Source organism: Polypterus senegalus, chromosome 6 (assembly GCF_016835505.1).
Source record: "Polypterus senegalus isolate Bchr_013 chromosome 6, ASM1683550v1, whole genome shotgun sequence".
NCBI classification, from domain to species: domain Eukaryota; kingdom Metazoa; phylum Chordata; class Cladistia; order Polypteriformes; family Polypteridae; genus Polypterus; species Polypterus senegalus.
This window is the reverse complement of record NC_053159.1, coordinates 4,393,183-4,420,134: the sequence shown is the minus strand read 5'-3', so window position 1 is coordinate 4,420,134 and position 26,952 is coordinate 4,393,183. Positions and strand designations below refer to the sequence as shown.

The 26,952-nt window shown below is 38.9% G+C and overlaps 1 protein-coding gene across 2 annotated transcripts in view; it reads right to left on the bottom strand.

Moving 5' to 3' along the window:
* Positions 1-26,952, bottom strand: part of plekhm3 (pleckstrin homology domain containing, family M, member 3) — a 149,430-nt gene that overhangs the window by 78,748 nt on the left and 43,730 nt on the right. The window contains exons 4-6 of one of the 2 annotated variants that reach the window (XM_039755305.1): positions 9,994-10,139; positions 4,052-4,245; positions 2,312-2,631 (exon numbers count right to left, since the gene is read on the bottom strand). In XM_039755305.1, coding sequence (XP_039611239.1) covers positions 2,550-2,631; positions 4,052-4,245; positions 9,994-10,139 — 422 coding nt within the window. In that variant the 3' untranslated portion in view covers positions 2,312-2,549. Of the gene's footprint in view, positions 1-2,311; positions 2,632-4,051; positions 4,246-9,993; positions 10,140-26,952 lie in introns of those variants that run through there. The other variant, XM_039755304.1, reaches the window with a different exon arrangement.

Here is a 26,952-nt window from a genome sequence, read left to right as displayed (position 1 = left end):
CCTCGTCTCTGGCATGTGGCCCTACTGGAGTCGTGTCAGGTCATTAGTTGCAATTACTGAAATCTGCATCTGCGGTGGCTCGAGACCTTCCTTAACTAAATTTTATTTCACCTTTCATTATGCTGGGTGTGATGGGACACTGTGTAGCTCGAATGCAACATTTTATAGTTCATCCTTATGTTAAATGGCAGGCATTCTGGGAGATTTTTGAGCGATAAGACAGTTTACCGATTGTAACCACGGGCTTGCTATCAGTTAGACATTGACAATAGCACTATTGCTCTTTGTTGTTTCATTTGCAAATCTTTCTGTAAACATGTTTTCAGTTTGTCATTAGGGGTTATTGAGTGTAGATTGATGGGCACAAATGGCAAATTTAACCATTTAAAATAAAATCTACAACACAATAAGGTGTGCTGAAAGTGAAGGGGTCTGAATACTTCCTTATCCACTATACTATGTACACATAGTATAAAACGCCCAGTGTATTTATTTTGTAACTAGCCACGGTACTCGAAGACAGATAATTGAATAAAGTAAAAATATTTGCTCTCTCTTGCCCTATGTGTACCTTCAGCAGGTTTCCTCTGTATTTGTGTTTCTGAACATCTATTAACCGGCAGTCCATGTCTCAGGCGTGTTCCCCTAAAGCCTGCTTCTCAGACCGTCATTATTTTCGAGGCACTTTTCTCACCTCCTGACTGGTATTATACAGGGAGATTCACTCAAAAGAGGCCCTGAATATTCTGTAATAACTCTCGCTAGGACAAAGCAATCTGAACAAAACAACATGCTCCTCAATATATGGAGTTTCGAACAACCAGGGATGACCCTGCGTCGGAGCGATGATGTAGGCGCCGGACAGCTGTTGAGACGTTTAACCTCCGTTTGTAACTTCTGGGTGCATACCACCCGTACCCCCCTTCACTCAGTCACTCGACTTCTCATCAGGATGGTGGAGTACAGTATTGAGCAGCGCGTTTTCATGGTGTGAACCTAATGGGTCACCAATTTGTTTAAGCGATGTCAGAATCAAGTGGATGATCGCAAGTTAAAGGAAGGTTACTTCCACCAAGATGGAGCAACATGTCACACATCACCAAGGAGCGTGGCAGAAATTGAGTCGTCCTTCGGCAACAGGGTAATTTCCAAGGGGCTTTGGCCACCACGGTCGCTGAATCTGATATCACCAGACTTCTTCCTTTGGGGTCTGCTCAAAAGTAAAAGTCTATCGGAACAAGCCTGGCACTGTGGAAGATTTGAAGGAAAACATCCAACGTGAAATTGCTGCTATTCCCCCCTGAGACACTTGCTGATACGTTCAAGAACAAGGAGCGCCCTGTTGAGACGTGTCTGGCAGAAAGCAGAAACCACTTCCAGCATTGCATGTAATGCAATCAATTACACATACGTCAAGGTATAGAGCGTATTTTATTTTTTTTTTTCAGATTGCTTCATCCTAACGGGAGTTACAACAGAATATTCGGGGACCTCTTTCGAGTGGATCTCCCTATACTTGCCATCTGTGAAGGTGACTCTCTCAGCATGCACCTTTGCTCCTCCTCATGTATCTTACCTTTGCACTTCTTCTTTCGTTATGTCACCAAAGCCAAACGCTAATAAATTTTGCACGTCAGTCGGTAACAGGCATGGCAGTGGGCATTTTTTTCCATTCCTGTCTGCAGTAGGTCTTTGTGGAAGAGGCACACCTCGGAAGAGCAGTTACCTTCTGAACCCTGGTGGTAGGACTGTCTGACATTAGTTCATTTTTCCACCAGTTTACAAAAGAGGATTATTCTATCATGTCTGACCAACCACACCAAAGGCAAACTAACCAATCAGATTGCTCTGCACGACCTTAGTGTTTTATTACCTGGAAGATACTTGCTACAGTATTCAATCCCCATTGTTTTGACCACACTAAATAAAACAGACAATCAGGATGGATTAGCTCAATTTTTACTGATACCAATGAAAAAATCATTTCTTTCAACATTGATATTATTTGTTTATCATTTCTTTATTTTTCTCATTCCTTTAGCCGTTTAAAATATGCCAGATACCAAAAGTGAACATGTCACATCAGTAAGGGTAGCTTTCCAAATAACATAAACTGGAAAATCTACAATTTGTCTTGATATAAAAGTCCCCATTTCTAAAATGTATTTTAAAAGACTATCATTATGTACTTTATGTTCATCATCTAACTTCACATTAATGTCAAAGAAAATCCAAAAGTGCTATTAGTTCACATATCCAAGATGAAGTATAATAAAGGGAACTAACTACATATAATAAAAAAATCAATTCAAGTTTTACAAGTACTGCGCTGTGGCTCTATAGCAGGCCTCAGAAATAATTGAGCATACACATCAACCCTATGTGAAGAGCTTCTTCACAAAAGAAAGAGCCGCCATCTCCATAGCAACCCTTAAGATATATTGCCTCTAAAAAGTGGGTTAATTTAATTTTACAGAAAAAAAATTCAAGAAATAGGTGTTTAAAAGCACTCTTCCCTTATGAGTCTTGAGGGTGAAGTAATGATGCTTTCAGCTGCATCTTGCTTTACAGTTAATAAGTGGCTCTTGACAGCGAAGTCTGTTTTTACTGCACAATCTCATTTCCATGTTACTGTAAATATTTGAAATGATGCATTAGGAACAAAAAGCTAATAAACAACCAGGACTTGCGTTTTTAAGCAAGCAATCATAGGTTTACAGAACAGAAGGAGTAATTTTAAGGGCATCTGAGGCCTATAACTTTATAATCTTAGAATTACTAGAAGCCAAAATACCAGAGGAAAAGGCTGAAAATAAGTAATAAAAAGGTACTGTCAAATTATATCAATTCGACTACTGAGTATAACATAAGAAGTTTTGAGAACTAGATCACGGGCAAAACACAGTGCCACTGAAGCCCGGAGAGGTTCATTCAGTAGCTGTTTGTTTCAATCGGTAACAATGGCAAATTGCCATAATTAAAATGTGGAACTGACAAGTTGATAATGTTGGCAAAATTGAAAATGGTTAAGTCTGAAGAGAACAAAAGGAAGTACATTCAGAAATAGCAGCAATTGAATTCTTCATTTAATCATATAAAATTTTCATGTAAATTTTTCAGACTTCTACACAACATTAAACTTGATGAAGTGGGCTATAAAATAGATTTCTGCAACTTACCCCTTTAGTTCTCATGAAAGTAAAAGTCTTATTTCTCAAAATGTAAATGTGTATATTTTATGTATATGTATGCATATACATAATGTCAGACACACATCAAAAGGGAGCAAAGCAAAGCTATGCCATCAATGGTAATACCACCTCCAGGCGTGAGAGGGCGCTGTTGGTCACACCTCCTCCTCTTTTACCTCAGGGACCAATCCTCCACAGGAGATTTGACTTCACCTCCTTGGCTGCCAAACCAGAAGTTGCACCCCTTGCCCCTCAGATGGGATATAAAGAAAGACAAAGCCAGAGCTCAGCATTCATTTGTGGAACGACCATCAGAGTGTGTGATTCAACCACCTAAAATGAGCGACTGTAACGATCTGTGAGAACCACAACCTGATTGTGATTGTGGCTTTTACTCTTTATCATTATACGGTGCATACCCTTGTGGTACCACAACCCTTCTTCTGGTCTCCTTCTTGATGGAAGGAAAATGGAAAATTTCCCAACATGTTTCCAGATTGTTTTAGCCTTCTGATCAGCAATTTACACTGTGAAGAAGTGCGGCTTACAAAGCACACAAAAAACGCTAGAGGTGTACTTTCATCCAATGAAGTTCAGGTTGAAGAATATCTGGTCAGGTCACCAGGTGGCAATTTTTTTTAGCACTTTCATTTCACCTTTGCATCTCTCTATCTTTTCACATCACAGCAGTGAGGACTTCAACTACACATATGACAAGTATGTAACTGAAAATGGTAAATGGATATATGGACAGTTCTATTAAAAGCCTATCACTGAAAATGATCATTTAAATTATAGCTTAAAATATTAGACTAACAATAGTAAAAAGAAAACAAAATGTTGTCAACAGTTTCCCTTACCTTCTACGAAGATCTTCTGCGACGGTGGCCCGACAGCTGAACAGGTATGCTCTGAGCGATTTAAGCTGCTGTCTTAACCGTAGAACAGCTGCCAGCGTGTCCACATGATCATAGAGGCATGGATTTTCAAGATGAATATCAATCAGTGGCTCCTCATACACAAACTCCAAGAACTCCTTGGCTTGTTTTGAAACCTATATGAAAAAGAAAAACAAATAAAGGTAACTTTACCTATAATATTACTGAGATTTTTTGAAATAATATTTGTGTCAAAATTAAATAAAGTGGCAATTATAAAATACATAATTATACACACATATATATATTTGTGTGTGCATGTTAATAAACTGCAGGGGGAGAGACACATAATTAAACAAAATAAATCTACTATGAAATAAATCATAAGAAGTGTTTTCATTTCACAATGCAATTTTTCCCCGAATGGCACATTTGCAAATGTTCTTTCAATGTTAGCGCTGTTTACTTCAGAATGCCTCTTTTCATAATGGTTTTGTCATTTGTCAATCAACCCCAACGGGCTTAGCCTTCTCTTATTGATAAATCGTTTTTTGTCAGTTACTTTTGCCTCATTGTAGGTTGTAGGCTGTGAAAGATCATGTAGCACAGGGGTGCCCAATGCGTCGATTGCGATCGACTGGTAGATCGCGTTGCATTAAAAAAAAATATATCCTCCCTATGGCATTTGCCACTTGATTGACATACAGGACAGCCAGTCTGAGATCTCTTTTCTTCTAACACACTGGTCATCCCGCACGCACAATCAAATGCGCGAGTTACTGCAAAACTCTGGCTATCTAAGTGATCTAGTTAGCCTTCCAATTTATATCGACTAAAGAAAGGGTATGAAAAAAAATTGGTGGGGTAGGGGGGCTGGACATGTGGAATTGGAAGAGGAATTTTTTTCTCACAATGTTACAATCGAAGTGCGTTTGTCTGATCTGTCAATCTATTATTGCTATTCCTAAGAAGGAAAATGTGGAAAGGCACTTTCGAACTGTTCATAAAAACTATGAAACTGACTTCCTTCTGAAAAGTGATATGGGAAAGAAAAAGGTGAGGGAAGTAAAATCGCAGTTAATCGGACAGCTGTCATTTTTCACTCGGCTGAATTCAAAAGCAAAGGCAGACACACCAAAGCATTGTTCCAGGTGAGTCACTCGATCATTAAGCATAAAAAGTCCTTCCAAGATGGAGAGATGATATAAGAGGCTTTAGTTGAGATAGATGGCTAGGGGAAAATTCCTGCAGAGATTTCGACACCCCTGGCCATAGATAAAGGAGTTTCTACTTGTCATTAAATATGCAGAATATAAGCAACTTAATAATGATCAATGGCCGCTAGACTTGGCATTTTTTTCTGATCTGACCAACATGTTAAATGAGCTTAAATTTACAGCTGCAAGGAAAAGAGAATACCAGGGTTAATATGATTAGCTCAGTTTATGCTTTCAAACAAAAAATGCAACATCTGTCCTCAAAGCTGCAGTGACTTGATTTGGGGAACATCCAAAACCTCGCGTCCAGAGCTGGAGACGCAATGGAAGGCATGTGCGCAACTTGACAGCATTCGCTACAGAGAGCAGATTGAAAATTGTCTGTCAGACTTTACTTGAGCCAATCGCTACATTTAGGTACTATCCATTTAGGGAAGATGTTGATGGTGATTCACTCGCATCAAAAATTGCAACACAGTTTCACCTAAAACTCCTCTACAATGGAGGATGAGATTTTGACACTACAGGATGACATTCAACTGAAGTCTGGGGCTCATGGACAGCTTTGGAACTTACTCACAGAGGAAAAGTACCCAAACATGAGGAAATGTGCAACCTCCTTGACTGCATTATTCAGCTGTACTTATGTATGCGAGTCAGCCTTTTCCCACATGAAGATTTTTAAATCCAAATACTGTAGTGACCATAAATGTACTGAATTGTTATTGTGCCATAAGGGTTCTAAAGTTATGCAAGGTACAACAAAATATATTTTATGTATATATAGCATTTTTAATGTAGGTAGATCATTTTGACCTGGTCATTTTAAAAGTAGCTCGCAAGCCGAAAAAGTGTGGGCACTCCTGATTTAGCACTATTCACATTTAAACTGGCAAAAATGACTAAATATGCATACATAGTTTAACATGTGGTAATGTGTACCCATTAATGACATGTGTATTAAACAATAACAAACTGAACATTTAAAGCCTAACGACCTAGTTCCACATTCTCACCGCTTACAGCAGGGGTGTCAAACTCTAGGCCTGGAGGGCCGCAGTGGCTGCAGGTTTTCATGCTAACCCTTTTCTTAATCAACGAGCAGTTTTCACTGCTAATTAACTTCTTTTCCCTTCATTTTAATAGCCCTGTTTTTAAGGATTCATTGTTCTGAATTGATTTGTTTCTTCATTAAATGGCAGCTAAGCGAATGGAGATGTGAAACGAGCCAACCGATGACCAGCTAAATTGGAACGCCAAACTCCAGCCAATTTCACTCCAACCAGTTTCTTAATGAGAAGCCAATTCTTGCTGTTAATTAAACTTGTTATTTAATTCCATGGCTCATTGCTGCTCTCATTCTGCCACAGCAGACATTTCCAAAACTGTTCATTTTCACTTTTTCCTTGAGAACATCCTCAAAATGTTTTGGTGACCTGAGACATCAACCTTATTGAGAACTTTACCTTTTATATTTTCAGATCTTGTGCGACGGGCACAGGTTAGCTGGTCATGTGGCAGCTTATTTTGTGTCTCCTTATTGGCTGCTCATTAAGGAAAAGGAAACAACTAAGGGGCCTGAATCAAGTTAATTAAAATGAAGGCAAAAGAAGTTAATTAGCAGCAAACACTGGTCATCAATTAAGAAGGTGGTCAGAATGAAAACCTGCAGCCACTGCGGCCCTCCAGGACTGGAGTTTGACACCCGTGGTTTACAGTAACCTGGTAAAAGAAGACACACTTCTAGTTTTGCGCTGCTCCCCCTTCTTAACGGAATACTGCTGGTATATCTGCTCACCCGGCACTTCATATCGTTGTTCTATCCATCTCTCTCTCTCTCTCTCCCCACTTCAGCAAGAACAACCCACAACTCCTGCATGAGGTTAGTTATCCTCTCTCTAAAAGTATCTATCACCATATCATGAATAATCTCGAGGCTGGTGGAATGTAGGGGTTCCCTCCCTGTTCCATTATGCCAGGTTATTGTCACTCAAGCATTTAGCCCACCAATCTGAAGAGCAGTCTGTCAGCCACTATTATGATCGTATTTTAAGACAAATGGACAATACATTTGGAATGTTCTGACTGATAGGTGCTCTTCCATAAATTCACAATGATGAAGAGGTTCTATGAAGTTTACGATCAACTGAGTGCCTTCTCCATACAGAAGGTCATCTTAAAGCTTGTCACCTGGATTTTCCAGTGTTGGACATCGTGTATTAGATAGATAGATAGATAGATAGATAGATAGATAGATAGATAGATAGATAGATAGATAGATAGATAGATAGATAGATAGATAGATAGATAGATAGATAGATAGATAGATAGATAGATAGATAGATAGATAGATAGATAGATAGATAGATAGATAGATAGATAGATAGATAGATAGATAGATAGATAGATAGATACTTTATTAATCCCAAGGGGAAATTCACATAATCCAGCAGCAGTATACTGATACAAAGAAACAATATTAAATTAAATAGTAATAAAAATGAAAAGTCGGAGTGTAACAATCCATGTCAAATAGTAAAATAGTAAAAATGTGTAAAAAGTGTCCAGGAGCAATTCCACAAGGTGTGCCTTTGAGATTTCTTCACAGGTGTTGTCTGTGAGGACATGGTGCTCAGTCAGTCTTAAAGTACTAATGACTTCATCATCAATGTCAACATTATGAAAAGTATTCCTCTGTGTGAGCATTTCCAATATATCATCTCAAAATGGCATCATGTGGCAAATGATCTCTTTTTATTTAAACTAACCATCCCTTCTTAAACTAACTTTTTACTGCCTCTGCATGTTTTTCAGGTGGAATGCAAGTACTGCCCTTTGGCAGCCTAACTCCTACAATTAAGGAAGAGTATAACAGAACAGCAAAGGACTGACCAATAGGAACAGGTTCAGGTCTGGTAGTCTCAAATATATATCTTTGCCACCCGGAGTTTCTACCCTGGAGCTCCAAGAAGGAGGAGTTGACTCTACTGGGCAGTGCAAGTAGGTCAAGTTGACTCCAATGGGCCCCAATAGAGTCTAGCTGCAGACCTCGAAAGCTCCGGCCAGTTACACTAGAGTTAAGATTAGGGTTGTGGGAAGGTTATCTGAGGCCAATAACCTTCTTCAATCTTTTTAGTTAGCCAATAAAAGGTGTCATTTTGCTTGGCTTTTCTCTGTGGCCAATAATGAAAGAGAATGTCCATTAAGTCAGCCCCTCCTACTTGCAGCTCCACTGAGGAGGCTCCGGGTGGCAGAGATACCTGACTCAGAAGTCTTGGACTTAATTAATTGAAAAGTGACAAAACCATCCTGTAATGAGGCAATTTGAAATAAATAGCGCTGGCAATGAAAAAAAAAGCCATTGAGAAACGTGGCATTTTGAAAAGTCACATTGTTAAATCAAAACAGTCTTTAAAAATCGGGCAATTTTGAAATAAAAAACTGTAACCAGAATAAGATGATGCTGTTGAATTTCATAATATTTAGGTTACCTTTCATAATAATTAGATGACATTTACTTGTGCTTTTTTCCACAATTTCTGGACTTATTTATATATATTGCTGTACATTTGCATGTAATTATTTATATCGGGGCGCCCAACTCTGACCCTGGAGGGCAATAGTGGCTACAGACTTTATTTCTAACTATTTTCTTAATTTGTGGCCAGTTTTTGCCAATAATTAACTTTATTGAATTGATTTGCTATTTTAAGACTTAGACCCTTTAAATTAGGGGTGGGCAATATCAGTCATTGAGGGCTTACTGTAAATTGTAAATGGTTTTCTCTGGTAAATCTGAATAAAATTTTGTAAATAGCTTCATATGCAATACGTTGATTGTGTTACTAAAGAAACAGAAGCACGGTGGATGCTGTTAGAGAAAAATAGAAAACTTCTGTTTCACCCCTACTGTATGTGCCTTTGACTTGACCATCCTTGATATAACCCGGAGGAAGACAGATTCCAGTCGGGTACAATTACACACAGTGCATCATGTCTTACTGCATAGCCACAGACTGGTCTGAGTGCCCATGCTGACTCCTGCTCACCGACCAAAACACTGACAACGTGTACATGAGCATCAGAACTGGCCCATGGAGTAATGGAATAAGGTGGCCTGGTCTGATGAATCTTGTTTTCTTTTAGATATTTAAATATCCATACACACTGTGATGTGGATGTTAGGCCCTATCACCCACCTAAGGTAAGAAAATGCAAGCCACAAGATGTCCAATTCTGCAAATACAAGTGACTCTCACATTGCAAGACAGAGTAAGTTATTTAACCTATTGAAACAATTTTGGAAAAACACGACCGCTAAACCAATGTAAATGCAATTTTTATTTAAAATGCATTAATAAACAATAGTATAAAGTGCTCAATGGTAGTATGGTATGTCTGAATGATGCCCTAACATTGATCTAATAATACTTTGTTACGTATTACTCATATTAATACAATTTAGTGAAACCATATCTGAAAATCTATGTGATTTCTGGTCTGTCTTTATGCTTTATGACTGTTATGATTTGATTGCATTGATTGTAATCAGTGCAGAACCAGGCGTATATTACATTAAAAGAGAAGATGACTCACAGTCATTAGCAGAGCCACACAAACAGACAAGATGAATGCATGATGATGGAGTAATCAGTACTCTTTCACTTTCAAACATTAACAAATTCTTTTAGTTTTGTTTAAGATTACCTTGTGCTTATTGGTGTCCCAATTATGAATGAGTCTTGCTGGAATCAAAAAGACATTATCTTCATGGCAATTCTGGCAGTAGTACCACCCACTGTAGTAGCATACCTTGGCCCGTCCATGAGAAAGACCCACAGGCCTTTGGCAACCTACAAACAGATTTTGCATCAATTATCAGCTCACACTTGTACTTTAATGTTACTATACTGTTAATTTCCTAGATAAATCCTTTTCCAAACCTAGTAAAAAATATAAATAAATTAACACCTATAACATTTCTTATTCACTTAGGTTACCTGTACCTTTATAGGGCGGTTATGGTCAAAGCATACAGTAAGCCTATGTTTACCGTACTCTTACGCAGGGTCTTCTTTATTTGACAGAAAATTTACCTGTATGGATAAAATGACTTTCTATTATAGAACTAATGATATTTCCTCATTCTGTTAAGTTTAAAATGCAAGAAAAGTCAACAATATAAATCTAGAAAAGTAAATTACACTCAGAAAAAAAAATTTGAAACAACACGTATCACTTAAACATTCTCTGCTGTTTAAAGCAAAGGTAACCTTGAGCAAACTTCAAATTTGTTTTCTTATGCTTTTTTTTTCTGGACACTCTTCCATAAAGCCCTGCTCTGTGGAGTGTCTGGCCTAAAGTGGTCCTATGGACAGATACCCCCATCTCCGCTGTGGATCTCTGCAGCTCCTTCAGGGTTATTCTTGCATCTCTGATGAATGGCCACCTTGCCCAGCCTGTGAGTTTTGATGCAGCGGACTTCTCTTTTCATGTTTGTAGTGGTGCCATATTCTTTCCATTTTGTTAGACTGGATTTAATGGTGCTCTGTGGGATATTCAAAGTTTGATCTCTGCTTCTCCACAACATTGCCTCTGAGCCGTTTGGGGTGCTCCTTGGTCTTCATGTTGCTTGCCTAGTGGGGTCAGAGAGTCAGGGGCCTTTCAGAAGAGCTCTATGTACAGTATACAGACATCATGGGACAGACCATGTGACCCTGACATCACACAGCCAGACCCTAATCAACCAATGATATGACGCCTGGAGTTAACTGGTTGGACAAGATCTTATTTAGGGGTTTCATGGCAAAGGGGATGAATACATAAACACTCACAACTTCTTGGTTTTAACTTTTTTTTTTTTATATAAATACACAGGGTATTTTATTTTTATTCCACTTCAACAATTTGGATAATATTATTAAGTCCATTACATAAAATCCAAATGAAAATCCATTACAATTCTATATTATCACCGTGGATGAATACTTTTGCATAATATATAAGTTGTTCATTTTTAACCTGCTTTTTCTCTCAGGTAAAATAAAACCTCAGAGGGGACATCAGGCCTCCCCAAGTCACTTCAATACATCCGCTAACATTATGAATCAATTTGAAGCCATTACCTAAAATGAATGTGTGTGTTTCATTCAGTAAGCACACATTAATACTTTATAAGTAACAATTCTAACAAAACAGCTGCTAAATGAGATGGTGTCCACTAATTGCCCTTAAAAATACATTTAAGCAACACTTTTGTAAGCCTGCGGACAAGTTGCTTCTTTTGACATAAAGCTTTTCTTTTTAGCCAGGCGAGCACTTAATGAAAATTAAAACCAATGTCTAAGCTCCTTGTCACAAATGCAACACGCTTCAGTAAACATCTTTATGCTGTGCTCACTTGTGGCATATACGTCACAAGATGTCGTGTAGAATATCTCATTGAAAGAAGAAAAGGCTTTCCAAAAAACAAGTGGAAAAAAATATTTTTTGGAGAACAGTTCATGAGCGAATATCTTCTAACTCTGTGAATTTGTGCACCAAAACAACCAAAAATACTAGTAATAGTATGAATCACACAAATTACTGACCCATAAATTCAATGTGTGCAGAATGACTCTCAGTTTTATCAACGGTTTCTATGTGGCAATTCAATGTGCAAGCACAGCAAGATTTCATATATATGTTACCGGCAATGTATGAAATGCAGGAATTGTATAGAATGCCTGGCATGTTTAGGCAAAGTATGAAATATCCGAATTATTTTAATATTATATATACTTTCCCTAAGCATTGTATGTAATACCTAGGCATTATATAGAATGACAAATGTTATTTAGGCATTGTCTTTTGGCATTGCATAGAATACCTAGGAAATGCGCAACATGTTAATTGTTTCATACTTTGACATCCAATTTGTGGCATCCTATAGAATGCCTGCATTTCAGACAGACAGACAGATAGATAGATAGATATGAAAGGCACTAAATGATAGATAGATAGATAGATAAATAGATAGATATGAAAGGCACTATATAATAGATAGATAGATAGATAGATATGAAAGGCACTAAATGATAGATAGATAGATAGATAAATAGATAGATATGAAAGGCACTATATAATAGATAGATAGATATGAAAGGCACTATATAATAGATAGATAGATAGATAGATAGATAGATAGATAGATAGATAGATAGATAGATAGATAGATAGGAAAGGCACTATATAATAGATAGATAGATATGAAAGGCACTATATAATAGATAGATAGATAGATAGATATGAAAGGCACTATATAATAGATAGATAGATAGACTGATTTTTCTTTTTATTTGCCATTGCTTATTTGTTCTATGTCTTAATTTTATGAAACATTAAGACGTCAAACTGTGTGCATTTCCATAACATCTGAAAAAAACGGAGGTGATCTAAAATGCTTGACCAGTGCTACACATATACAGTACAACAACTACAAATGAAACATCTGTAATGATTTAAAAGTAGCGGCACTGCCACTCGGACATGCCAAGTGCTGCAAGTGGTAGAGTTATACTAAAGAGTCTCATTACATTAAAAAGAATTGGCCACTCTCTAAGCTTTTGGGTCCAGGACAGAAAAGTGAGCCACATAAACCGCTTATTAACCTAACAAAAAAGACATTTCTGTTTCCTCTTATTAAATTTGGACCAATGATCACACCAATGTTTCCATCAATAACTAATACCACACAATAAAAAGGGCATTTTTGTTGGTCCACAGATCAGACAGGTCACCAAAAACAAGCGGTTCAAACATTTGTTAATGGGGCCCGAGGAAATGTCGTTGAGAATTTTCTTGCCAACTACAGAGCACCAAACTACATCAAGTCAGGTGACAACATGCATCAAGCACACAAGAGCATGAAGTGCAACATGTCACTAAAACTTCATTTTCTGCATTCACACCTGCTGATCTTTGTGACAAACATGGTGAAAGGTATCACCCACATATTCCAACAATGGAAAAGCGGTATCAGTACAAGTAGAGTGCATCAATGCTGGCCGACGATTGCTGGAGACCAAAACAGGAAGCATCAGGTGCTGACTACAATCGAAAATCTGAAGCAAAATATTTTTAGCTTGATTGAACAAATACAATGCGGAAAAATAAAAATGTCATATCCACTAAAAGCTAATTTCCGATTTCTTCAAATTCTTGTGATAGAAAAAAAAAAAGAAAACACCAGCGCTTACCCAAAACCCACCCAGAGCCATTTAAGAAAGTACAGTTGTGGCCAAAGTTTTGAGAATGACACAAGTATTGGTTTTCACTTCATTTTTCTGACGGTACACACGGCCACTGACAGGGCCCACACGCCCGGTTGAGGAAAGAAATCTAATAGAAAAGTGTCAGATTGAAATGAAGGGTTTGCAGTCAGCCATGACTTAATCAAGGAGATAGCATTTTCTCATTTACTAATAGTATGCACAGGTACCCTGTTAATCCATGTAGCTGACAGTTCTAATAATGCAATATAATCTAATAATAGAGAGAGAGAGAAGAAAAAAATCTAAAAGAGGTAGAGTAGAAGGGGAGTAAGGGATAGAGATAGATAAGAAGGAGGAGAGGACCTTAGCAATTGAAGCCCAAAGAATAACAACATTGGGGCATTCCTAGAACGTGTGGAGAAAGATGCCCTGTGCATTATGGGCACACTGATGGCAGAGTGGATCAGAAATGCTTCCTAGGATAATAATAAACTCTATGGACAATTTTATATTGGATCTGTTAGTGGTTAGAGTTTCTAGAAGAATGTTTTAATGTTTTTAAAAATAGTATTCCAACACAATAGCATTGATAAGGCTTGATCTCTGATCCATTTTTGAGTGACTGGGGTAGTAGTAGTAGTTATGGAGTCACGAAGTTGAGCATACAGAACAGAAATACGTTTAGTGGAACATGAGGGTGACAAAAAAAAGAAATCAAATAACGGATGGCTGGGTATGGGGGCAGAAAAACGTACTCCAGACACCCCCAGAACAGATGGTACAGTCAATCTGAAATTATACTTGAGTTCACCCTGAAGCCGTTTATTACAACCTGCAAACACTTTTTAGGAAGCAAAACATTTGCAAAAATGTGACTGTGTTGTCCAGTGTTACTGATTTGGTATTTTCATGAAATGGTGCATCCTTATTAAAAAAACAGCAGTGGCAGGAGTGGCACATTTTGGGGTGGCGTGGTGGTGGTAGAGTGAGAGAGGAAGGGAGAGAGAGGAGTGAGCTCTCCTCAGAATAACTTCTAAAGCTATTTATGCAATAGCGTGAGTAGACACGGGGTGGGGTACACCCTTCCCACTCAGAGACAACATGAATGAGTACAAGAACAGTTAAGCTTTCTAAAATGTATTATGTGCCTTTGCTTTAAACCATTTATTTACACAGACAAGAAAAAAGAAAAACTTTACAAAATGAACTAGTTCCTTTGAAGTTCCATTCAAAGTGATGTACAGCGAGAAATATATTGAGCCACAGACACTAATTAAGCTGTTTGTACTCGGAGAGAAGGGGCTTGCCACACCTTTGATCCTGAAGAATCCCTTTACCTCTGGCCCTCTACAGTGAAGGGAGGGATTCTGCTCCCTGCACCACGTCTATTGTAGTGAACACACTGAAGATGCCATTGATGTGGGCACATTCACTTCGATCACTTCTTTTCAAGTCGCTGTGTTCTGTTGATGTTCTGCTGCATGAAACTAAAATTGCCGTTTCATATCTCCTTTGAACATTTCCAGTCTCTTCTTATGTAAACGAACTGAATAAAACGTGATGTAGCAGAGAACCATATTAAATGTGCACTATATTCACATGAACTGTTTTTTCTTTTCCTCCTCTCAATTGTTACTACATTCGTTTCATCGGAAACTATTTCTAAACTAGGCTGACCCTTTTAAGGCGACCGACGTTTAAGTTGACCACTTCTTAAGGCAATTCAATATGTAGATCAATTTGACATTTTATACAAACTCATTAATTTGGTTATATTGCATTTGAGCGGTATTACTTTAATACTCGTAGTTTCTGTTATTTTTGTGATGAAATTTTAACTTTTTTTCTATATTGAGGTCGCCCTTTTGAACCCCCCTGATATTTACTACGCGGTGAGGCATTTGTACTCCATCAACATTAATTATTTCCAGAGACATCATTTTGTCTATTTTTCCAGCGCATCGCGCACAAAAGCAAAGGAACGATGGGAGCACCAGAACTCTGCTCACATCATGTCGCTTCGTACCGCAAGCTGCAAGTAGTAAGTCTGTGATAAGCAGAATACCGCTACGCTTTCCACTCACGGGACGGAAGGACAATCCCGACTGCTTTTATATAGTAAGAAAGAAGAAGATATCGTACAGTCTGGAGTAGAAAATCATCTTTTACCAGGAGAAACGAAACTACAAATCCCATCATGCATTGCAAAATGGACAGGGCGTGTGTGAAACTCCACACCTGCGTAGCACTCACGGGACGGAAGGACAATCCCGACCGCTTTTATATATGACACTTAACTGTGTCATCTCCAGACAGAGGAGTAGCTTCAATGACAGACTTTTGTCACCGTCCTGCTCCACTGACAGACTGAGGAGATCGTTCCTCCCCCACACTATGCGACTCTTCAATTCCAACCGGGGGAGTAAATGCTAACATTAATTATATTTTCATTTTTATTACTATTTAATTTAATATTGTTTCTTTGTATCAGTATACTGCTGCTGGATTATGTGAATTTCCCCTTGGGATTAATAAAGTATCTATCTATCTATCTATCTATCTATCATATAGTGCCTTTCACATCTATCTATCTATCTATCTATCTGTCTATTATATAGTGCCTTTCACTATCTATCTATCTGTCTGTCTGTCTGTCTGTCTAATCCTGCCAACTACACTAAAATATCTATCTATAATATAATGCCTTTCTATCTATCTATCTATTATATAGTGCCTTTCATATCTATCTATCTATCTATCATATATTGCCTTTCTATCTATCTATCTATCTATAGAAGGATGAATAGGAGGAATATAAAGGCATGATTGAGAAGACAAACCCTCTGTGTTACTTTTATTATGAGTTCGCGCTGGTTGCATGAAGATCTTCTGTTTAGTGGTTCAAATAGGCTGAAGTCAAAAACTTCCATGGGGTGCATATATTCTTTCCCATGACTAGACTCTGGCAGACTGTGAGCCTCATTACGATTCTGGATTCTAACACCTTGATTTGCACTTTGGACTTGTTAGTCTTGGTTTGCCTTGTGTTGCCATTCTTGTTAAAGTCACTTCTGTAGAATGCAAAGGAGGCGGTGGGGATCCAGTTGGTCGAGGCCTCCATGGCTGCTTTAAATTTCTCTGATATAAATGCCTGTGGATGCCACCAAGGGCGACATATTTTCTCTAGGGATGCTGTTGACTGGAGTTTTTGTTCCATAGTTCAACAATCAAATAACGGAGAGACAGTACTGGACTCCATTTATGTTAATCGGTTTCAAACTTCTTTGTGTACTCATTATGTAACTAGTAAAGTTTGTACAGTGGTGCCTGCGGTTCACAAACACAATCTGTTCCTGAAGTATGTTTGTGAACTAATTTGTTCGTAGTGCAAAGCAATTTTTCCCATAATAATGTATTGAAATGTAATTAATTGGTTCCTAAGCCCACCTAACTCTATTTTTTTCATTATTCTTTGTTTTTTTTTACAGTACAACAAAAACATTTATTTCTAATAGTGCTTTACAGGATGTAGAAAGAAAAAAGAAGACAAAATATAAAAAATAAAATTAGGCGATACTAATTAACAGAGAATAAAAGTAAAGTCTGAGGAGGAGAGGAAAAACAAACAAAAAAAACTCCAGATGGCTGGAGATTAAAAAAAAAACAAAATCTGCAGGGGTTCCCGGCCACGAGACCAACCAGCCCCCTCTAGGCATTCTACCCCATTGTTGTTGTTTTTTATAGTAAAAAATATGAAAAAAAAGACATTACAGTATAAAAAAGCCTTAATAATACAAAAATAAAAATATGCGTAATCTGACATGCGAACACCACGTTCACGCTTTTCAATGATTTCTTTCTTCACCTGTACGGTGATTTTCCTGGCCACCTTCTTCTCCTTTTCAACACCACTATCGCTCTTTACTTTCTTAGGGGCCATGCTGAAACAGTAACACGACACGTGTACAGTAAGAACTAGAACGTACAGTACTGCGCACATGTCTGACCACGACCAAAGACTGGGAGAGAGTGCACAAGATGCTCGGCTAGCGGGACGCTCTTGCGTCGCTGGGATTTTGCTCGCCAACCAAAATGTGTTTGTTAACCATGGCAACTTTTTTAATGAAATTTTTGGTCGTGAACTGATTTATTCGTGAACAGGGGCGTTCGTGAACCGCAGGCGTGACTATATTTGCATTTTAATTGAGAATTTGTCACAGCGCCCAGCGTCGGCACCCAGTGAAGGCCACTATACAAAACTAAATTGAGTTGAATCGGACGTATGTGAGAAGTTATTTTTGTGCTTTCTCTCCTTGTAATTAATTGAGACCACTTTGCAGAGATCTTTTTGCGCTCTGACATACTAGGGCAGGGGTCCTCAATCACGGTCCTGGAGGGCCGCTGTGGCTGAGGTTTTTATTCGAACGCTGATAATGAAACTTAGTATTTAACTATTTGGCCTGTTAATGCTTGCATTCATCCAACAGAAATTTTAATTGCATTGTCGAGTTTCCTTCTGTGAGAACGTTATCCGTGTGTTTTGTGGACCAGAATAGGTTTAAACTTAATGGTCCTTCCAATTCCCCTCTCATTCAATTCTAAACATTTTTTTATCACTGATACTTCATGATAAGAATGTTAGCTGGAGAGCTGCTGGTTTACTGGCTATCTACATTTCATTAAGGTCTGGATGGCCCCCACAAACAACCCTGTGCAGATTCTACAGGTGTACTATGGAATCACATCCTGGTACAGCAACTGCTCAGTTCAGGACTGCAGAGCTCTGCAGCGGGTGGTGAATACAGCACAGCAAACCACGGGGCACACAGCTCATTGCGATCCAGGACATCCACACTACACGCTGTCTCAGGAAAGTGAACCGTATCAGGCGGGACCCCAGCCACCCTGCACTGTCACTTGTCACCCTCCTCCCATCTGGGAAGTGACTAATGTCCATTCGGATGCACACCTCCAGGTTTAGGAACGGTTTCTACCCAACTGCAATCCGACTCGTGAACAATAAGTAACCTTGTGTCACCTCCACTGCTACCTGCACATACACTTCTGCCACTGTCTCTATTTATTCCTAGGATTCTGGTTTTATTTATTTACTTATTTATATTCATTTATTTATTGTGTGTTTTCTTTGTTTGTCTATGCTCACTGTCTATGGGGACGCATGCAAGCAAGCATTTCATTGTACCTGGTACTTATACACATGACAATAAAGAATTGAATTGAATTGAAATGTCTGGTTAAGAAAACAGGCAACAATTAAAACTTAAATGCAGCTGCTAAAATCTAAAACCGGCAATTAAGGGGTCTGAATGGTAACATGCAAGAGAGCTAAAATTAAGCCCAAAAAACACATTGCTTTAGTAGTAAATAAATGGGCTCTAATTAAGAACATTGTTATGGCTGCAGGTTTTCACTTTAACCGACATCCAGGACCTCTGATCTACAAAGTAACTCAAATTTGGATCTGATGAGTATAGTAGTACTAGATTGTTTACATCTCGCCTGAAGAAGGGGCCTGAGTTGCCTCGAAAGCTTTGCATATTGTAATCTTTTTAGTTAGCCAATAAAAGGGGTCATTTTGCTTGGCTTTTCTCTATCTGATGAGTGAAAGCCATGGTGGCGCAGTGGGGAGCGCTGCTGCCTCACAGTTAGGAGACCTCCCTGTGTGGAGTTTGCATGTTCTCCCCGTGTCTGCGTGGGTTTCCTCCCACAGTCCAAAGACATGCAGGTTAGGTGCATTGACGATCCTAAATTGTCCCTAGTGTGTGCTTGGTGTGGTGGTGCGTCCTGTGGTGGGCTGCCCGGGGTTTGTTTCCTGCCTTGGCTGGGATTGGCTCCAGCAGACCCCCGTAACCCTGCAGTTAGGATATAGTGGGTTGGATAATGGATGGATGGAATGAAAGCACTAACAAGGCATAGAGTTAAACACCAACTATCGTTATCAGCAAGGACTGAGTTCTAATTAGGACACTGGCTGGAATGAAAATCCATAACCACTGCGGCCCTCCAGGACTGTGATTGAGGACCCCTGTACTAGGGTGTTGTACCGTGTCAGCCATTATGAGTGCAGTGAGAAGTCAAGCAAAATGACCCCTTTTATTGGCTAACTAAAAAGATTACAATATGCAAAGCTTTCGAGGCAACTCAGGACCCTCCGTCAGGCGAGATGGAATTGACAAAAAAAGTCACATTAAATTCATTGTGACTGAATGTTGTACAATAACAAAATGTCAAACAACTTCAAAGGCGTGAATACCTTTTTTTTTTTTTTACAGGCACAGTGGAGACCTTACCTCCAATACTCTTGGACATTTTCAGCTTTTGCCGATTTACAGAACAGACCCCATACAAATACCCCCTGGTTCGGGTTCAGCATCACAACTTTTTCATCATCTCTTGTAAGCAGAAGAGGATCGGAAAAAAAAAAAACCTTTCAAGTTACATTTTTTTCTCCCCCCTCACTCGAGTATTAGTAGTCTTAAAATGTGCTACTTGAGAGAGCGGGGGGGATGTGGTGACTCTCGTGGGCACTTATCACATCCTTCATTGTCACCAGAACTTTTTTTTTTTTTTTGTAGTCAACACAACAACTGAAGACGGACACTCTAAGAATGCAGAAAGAAATGGGTTCTGTTGCTTGGTTAGGAGACATTTAGTAACAACCCCATTCCCCCAAAACACCCGACCCAAATCTCTTAATCTGATACTTTGGAAAGTTTTTTTTTTTTTACCCCAGTTCAAACTTTCCTGGCCATTTAATGCTAAGCTTCATAATGAAGGCTACAAGCTCCAAACGAGAGGTTGAAGCAGAAAAAGGCAGCACTTAAAAAGAAAGCATAAATCCGCTCTTTGAAATGACTGACAAATTGGGGTCTGAGGGTGTCAGGAAGGGTGGAGGAAGGTGTTCAATCAAAGACTCCACAGCATCAAGAGGAAAAGCTACAGTAATAACCTTCCATTGTCCCGCCAAGGTCTGGCTAAGCAATGTCACCTTTTCTACACCACCATTTTTTTTCCTCTCTTTTTGCTTGTCTCTTTTCTTCTAATCTCACTGACAGCTCCTTAGAAGGCAATTCTATTTATTTAGTAAAAAGTGATTAAAGTAAAATACAACTGGTCACCCTCCCCACTTCCCCAGACTCACTGACTGACATTTAAATGTGGTCAAAGAAACTCACAAACAAGACTTACAAGAAATAAAACGGCAGTGGGGAGAGCGAGTAAAGGGGCCCTTCAAGAAGTGGGAGGCTGTCCTGTGAACTTCCACATCTAAATGGACAAAAGCACTGGGAAAACGCAGGGTCCACATTCACCGACAAGCAAAAAGGAATGCCGAGAGGTTTTTCTTTTCTTTTTTCTTTGTGAGGTTTTGAGTATTCATGGATGGTCAGGTTTTTCTTTTACAAAACCTAATGGACCGAATCCTTGGGAGAAAAATAAAAGGGCTTTAAGAAAGTTTTCCTTTTTTAATGTCATAAAGTCAACTGTTTTATTTTTTTAATCCTTCAAGACTAAGCGGGCATTAGTTTTTAATTTTAACTGTTCAGATATGTCATCATCACTTGCACAAGCTATAAAAATATATATTTTTTTTAACCTACGTTACAAATTTCAAATGACTGGTTGTCTTTTTGGCATTGTGTTTTCTTATATTTCAGTTTATCCTTGATTTTGATTAGATTAAATAAGAACTGGACTCTTGGTCTACACTACATAGAAGAACACATTCCAGTAATTTGGAAATAAACTTTATTTTATCTTCTGTGAATGTGTGACGGGAGTTGAAAAAGAAACTTAAAATGTGAGGGAGCCACACAGTCTTACAACGATTACTTACACGCACTTTTATATTTGTTTTTAGGCCTGGAATTCTATCATTTTCACAGCAATTTATTATTTTACTTACAGTCATGCAAAAAAAGTAGTTCTGTGGAATTACCTGGAGCATAGAAAAGGTGCTATATACTGTACAGTGGGTATGGAAAAGAATCCCCCTCTTCGAAATATTCCCTTTTTTTTGCTTTACAGCCTTAAATGAAAACACACAAACCAATATTTCTTCCTAGCTTTACTGACTCAATGTCACCTCTAACATCCAAGTGAAAGACATCACAGCTACAGTTCAGAAAAATGATAAAAAAATCAAAAACAAGACCTCCTGAGATCCATAAAGGATCATCACCCCCATGTCATTTTGTTGACCCCCCTTTTGCTTTAATGCCAGCCTTGACTCTGTTGATTCTTCTCTATCAGCTTTGCACACCCAGACTGAGCCCACTCAATATTTGCCCCCCACACTTCTTTACAGTTTAACTCTTCAAGTTCGGTCACATTGAGTGGTGAGCGTTGGTGGTCTGCTATCTTCAGATCTTTCCACAGATTTTCACTGTGATGTCGGTCTGGACTCTGACTGGCCACACCAGGACATTCACTTTTTTCTCCTTCAGCCACCGTGTGGTCAGTTTTGCTGTGTGCTTCGGGACGTTGGCGTGTTGAAAGGTGAACATTCTGCCCGTCTTCACCTTTCTGGCAGAGGGTAGCAGGTTTTTCCTCAAGAATTTGATGGTATTTTGCCCCCATCCATTTTTCCTTCTACCCTAACAAGAGCCCCAGGCCCCCCACCACAGGATGCTGCCCCCTCCATGCTCTACTGTGGGTATGGTGTGTTGTGGATGGTCAGCTGCATTGGTGTACCGTTTGGTGTTGAGGTCAAATAATTTAATTTTGGTCTCATCTGACCAGAAGACCTTTTTCCACTTGGTATCAGAATCTTCAAGGTGCATTTTGGGAAAGCTCAAATGAGCCTTAATGTGGCCTTTCTTGAGAAGTGTGACCCTCCTGAACAAGTCACAATTGTGGAGCGCTTGTGAAATTGTTGTCACATGTACACCATTAATGACCACTCTGTGCCCTCAAATCCTGTAACTCCTTCAAAGTGGCCATTGGCTTCTCAGTAGCCTCTCTTACCAGTTTCCTCCTTGATCTTCCATCCAGTTTAGAGGATCCAGGGAGGGTCCCAGTAGGACCAAACACTTCATATGATGGACTTTACTGGGCTCCTTGGGATTGATAAAGCCTTTGAGATTTGTTTGTCTCCATCTCCTGCCTCATGTCCGTCCACAACTCTGTCCCCGAGATCTTTTCAAAGTGGCTGGTCACCCATAGTCAGGTGTTGGCAGTCAGTTGCCCTACCAAGCGAGGGAATGAATGGACCAGGAACAGCTTCACTAATCACACGGATTACAGCTAATCACAGGTGGAAGGAAACCAGTAACCGCAATGGAAAAGGTGGGCACTGACACCTGACTGAGTTTAGGAGGGGGGTCCTTTATTCATTTCAGTATTTCTTGTTTTTGATTTTTTAAAATTCTTCTGAACTGTAGCTGTGATATCTTTCACTTGGATGTTATAAATTGCATTGAGTAAGTAAATCTGGAAAAAAATATTCATTTGTGTGTTTTCATTTAAGGCTGTAAAACAAAAAAAAAATGGGAATAATTTTCGAAGGAGGGGATTCTTTTCTGTATCCGCTGTAAATAAAATCTATTTCTATTATTATCATTAATCATAACAATCATTACATAATAAAAAAAAAAAACATTTGGACCACAGCAGGTTCTAAAATTATTTCAATCCAACCAGTTAAACAACACACAACAGATTCCACCAAGCGTGTCATTATTTAATTAACAAAAGTGAAGCCAAAATGGAGAAGCCATGTGTGAATACTGAAGCACACCCCATAATTCAATAGCTTGTAGAAACACCTTCAGCAGTCATAACTTTTCTGTCTGACTTTATCAAGTCTCTCATATCGTTGTGCCGGAGTTTTGTCCCCCTCTTCTTTACAACGTTACTTCGGTTCATTTGTTTCTTCAGCTCTCTTTAAGGTCCCACCACAGCATTTCAGTCGGGTTCAGGTCTGGACTTTGATGGATTCTTTTCTCAGTCAGCCATTCTGTTGTAGATTTGCCGATGTGTTTGGGTTCATTGTCCTGCTGCATGACCAAATTTCGGCCGAGCTTTCACTGTTGGACAGATGGCCTCCCATTTCATTCCAGACTGCTTTGCTATACAGAGGAGATATCACTGAGTGATTTTGGCACAACAGACTCAAAGACTGCATGGTGCTCAGGTCCTGTGGCTGCAGAACAAGACCAGACCATCAGCCCTCCTCCACCGTGCTTGACCGTTGGTCTGTTTGTGCTGATGAACTGTATTTCATTTTCACCAAATGTGGAGCTGGGCATTATGGCCAAACATCTCCACTTTGGTCTCGTCTGTCCAAAGGACTTTGTTCTAGAAGTCTTTTGGTTTGTTTAGATGCAACTTTGCACAACCTAAGTCGTGCTGCCATGTTCATTTTAGAGAAAAGAGGCTTCCTCCTGGCAACCCTTCCAAACAAGCCATACTTGTTTGGTCTTTTTCTAATTGTACTGTCATAAACTTTAACACTGAACTCGCGGACTGAGGCCTGCAGAGTCTGATGGAGATGGAGGTCTTGGGTTTTTTATGCAACTTGTCTGAGCGTGGCACAGTCTGACCATGGGGTGAATTTGCTGGGACGTCCACTCCTGGGAAGACTGGCAACTGTCTTGAATGTTTTCCACTTGCGAATAACCTTTCTCACTGTACAATGATGGGCTTCAAATCGCTTGGAGATGGTCTTATAACCCTTTCCAGATTGATGGGCAGCGACACTGAGATCACTGCTGATGTGTTTCCTCCTTGACATTGTGTTAATACACACACACCTGAAAGCTCCGGACCAACACTTCTGCTTTTACAGAGGTGGTCCCACTTGCTGGTGATCCATTAATCAGGTGCATTTGATGAGCCGCACCTGGCGGATACCTAACCTTCTTAATTCCTATGGAAGCCGTAAGGGTGGACTTCATTTTTCACACACTGCTTCTGCATTTTTGCTTAGTTTTTATTAAACAAATAATGACACAGTGTCATATATCATGTGTTGTTGCTCATCTGAGGTTGTATTTTCCTAATTTTAGGACCTGCTGAGGACCAGATGATTATTTAGTATGTACTGATACATAAAACCTTAAAGCTGAAATAGGGTGTATTTTCTTTTTCACAAGACTGTAAATAAATACTCCACATAAAAAGTACAGTCCAACTCTGTTATAGTGAGTTTGACGGGACCAGCCCTATTTGCTCATTATAAGCGGAATTCGCTATAACCAGCAAAATGCGAATTTGACAAAAAACTAACTCTGTCTATTAAAGTAATAGTGATTTATTGAAAAAAATATACATTTAGCCCATAATAGCAAAAGTTAGACCTCTTATATCATTGAAAGATGCTCAGAAATTAGTTCACACTTTTGTTTTCAGTCAACTAGACTACTGTAATGCACTCCTCTCAGGACCACCCAAAAAAGATATAAATTGACTGCAACGAGTGCAGAATGGAGCTGCTAGAATCCTAACTAGGAAAAGAAAATCCGAGCACATCACCCCAGTCTGAGCGTCACTACACTGGTTACCGGTGTCATTCAGAATTGACTTTCAAATACTGCTGATGGTTTACAAAGCCTTAAATAATCTCGCTCCATCTTATATATCGGAATGTCTGACACCTTATATTCCAAATCGTAACCTTAGATCTTCAAATGAGTGTCTGCTTAGAATTCCAAGAGCTAAACTTAAAAGAAGTGGTGAGGCGGGCAGGCGGCCTTCTGCTGTTATGCACCTCAAATCTGGAATAGCCTGTCAATAGGAATTCGCCAGGCTAATACAGTGGAGCACTTTAAAAAAACTGCTGAAAACACATTACTGTAACATGGCTTTCTATTAACTTCATTTTAATTTAATCCTGATGCTCTGCATATTCAATTAATTATCATTATTATTCATGGTGGCTCCAAAATCTGTACTAACCCCTACTCTCTCTTCTGTTCTCTTCCCGGTTTTCTGTGGTGGTGACCTGTGCCACCACCACCTAATCAAAGCACCATGATGTCCTTACATTGATGGATTAAAGACCAGAAGTCCACGTGACCATCATCATCAGGTCCTTCCATGAGAACCCTGAATACCATGAGAACATTTATGTTAGGTAGAATGCCTAGAGGGGGCTGGGTGGTCCCAGGGCCCTGTAGATTTTATTTTTTCTCCAGCCCTCTGGAGTTTTTTTTTTTTTGTTGTTTTTTTCTGTCCTTCCTGGCCATTGGACCTTACTTTTATTCTATGTGAATGAGTTTTGTCTTATTTTAATTCTTTGTCTTTTTCTCTTTCTTCATCATGTAAAGCACTTTGAGCTCCATTATTTGTATGAAAATGTGCTATAGAAGTAAATGTTGTTGTTATAATGAAAACATACATTAAGTACAATATACTATTTTCTAAGAAAGTCCAAAATAATTTTTTGTTTTAAACTTTGTAATCTACAGTCACGCAGTTTGCCTCTTAAAATGCTTGCTTTTTCGCATCAGTCCCTTGAAAAATGCCATCAATCTACTGCAGGCATTTTCGGCATCAAACAATTTAAACTGCCTTCTAGTAAATACAATATGTCAGCGGTGTCTTCCTCCTTGTCATCTTCTTTTTGAAGCAACGCATTTATGATTTCATTTTCAGTAGGAATTCCGCTAGTAAACAATTAATTCATCATCCATGTGTTCATAGTATTAATAATTTACATTATTAATTTCAATATTGTTTTGCCGATCTCGTGTAGATTAACAGCAATTCATCCTCTTCTTCAAAAATATCAGATGTTGATTTCCTGAAACGATTCTGTATAGTAACATCCGTCACATTGTTCCAGGCAATAGGTAAAAAATGTATTGCATACTGAAATTTATTCCGCTAATTGGCTCACAAAAGTCCAGGATGTGGTCAAGTGTTGTTCGTAATAACTGAGATTTCGTTCGTTATAACCGGGCAAATTTACATGCAAATAACTGGTATATCTTTCAAAAATATTTTTTTTTCATTATAACCAACGAGCAAGAGCTCGTTAAAACCGAGTTTGACTGTATTTCTTTTACATGTTACCTACCCATTGCTTTTAGTGATGCCCAAGAAAAAAAATGTTTTCATGGCGAATGAAGAGCACAACATTTCTGATATAACTGGTGTCTATGGAGACCATGCTGAAGGACGTCGTCATAAAACATCCAGGAAGAACATTTGAAGGTACTCACGTTGTATGATTTAAGTTATCTGCATTGAATAACTAAAGTCAGTTAACATTACTGTCTACATGGAGATCCCAAACATTCCACACCTGAATAGTCACAGCGCGTCAACACATAAAATATATCAAGACCGCAACGCTTCTCTAAACACAATTTGCTGCAGTTATGCCAATAAACAATGCAATAGTCAAAATGACAGCAAGATATATAAATTAATCATTAAGCTTCAGGCACTG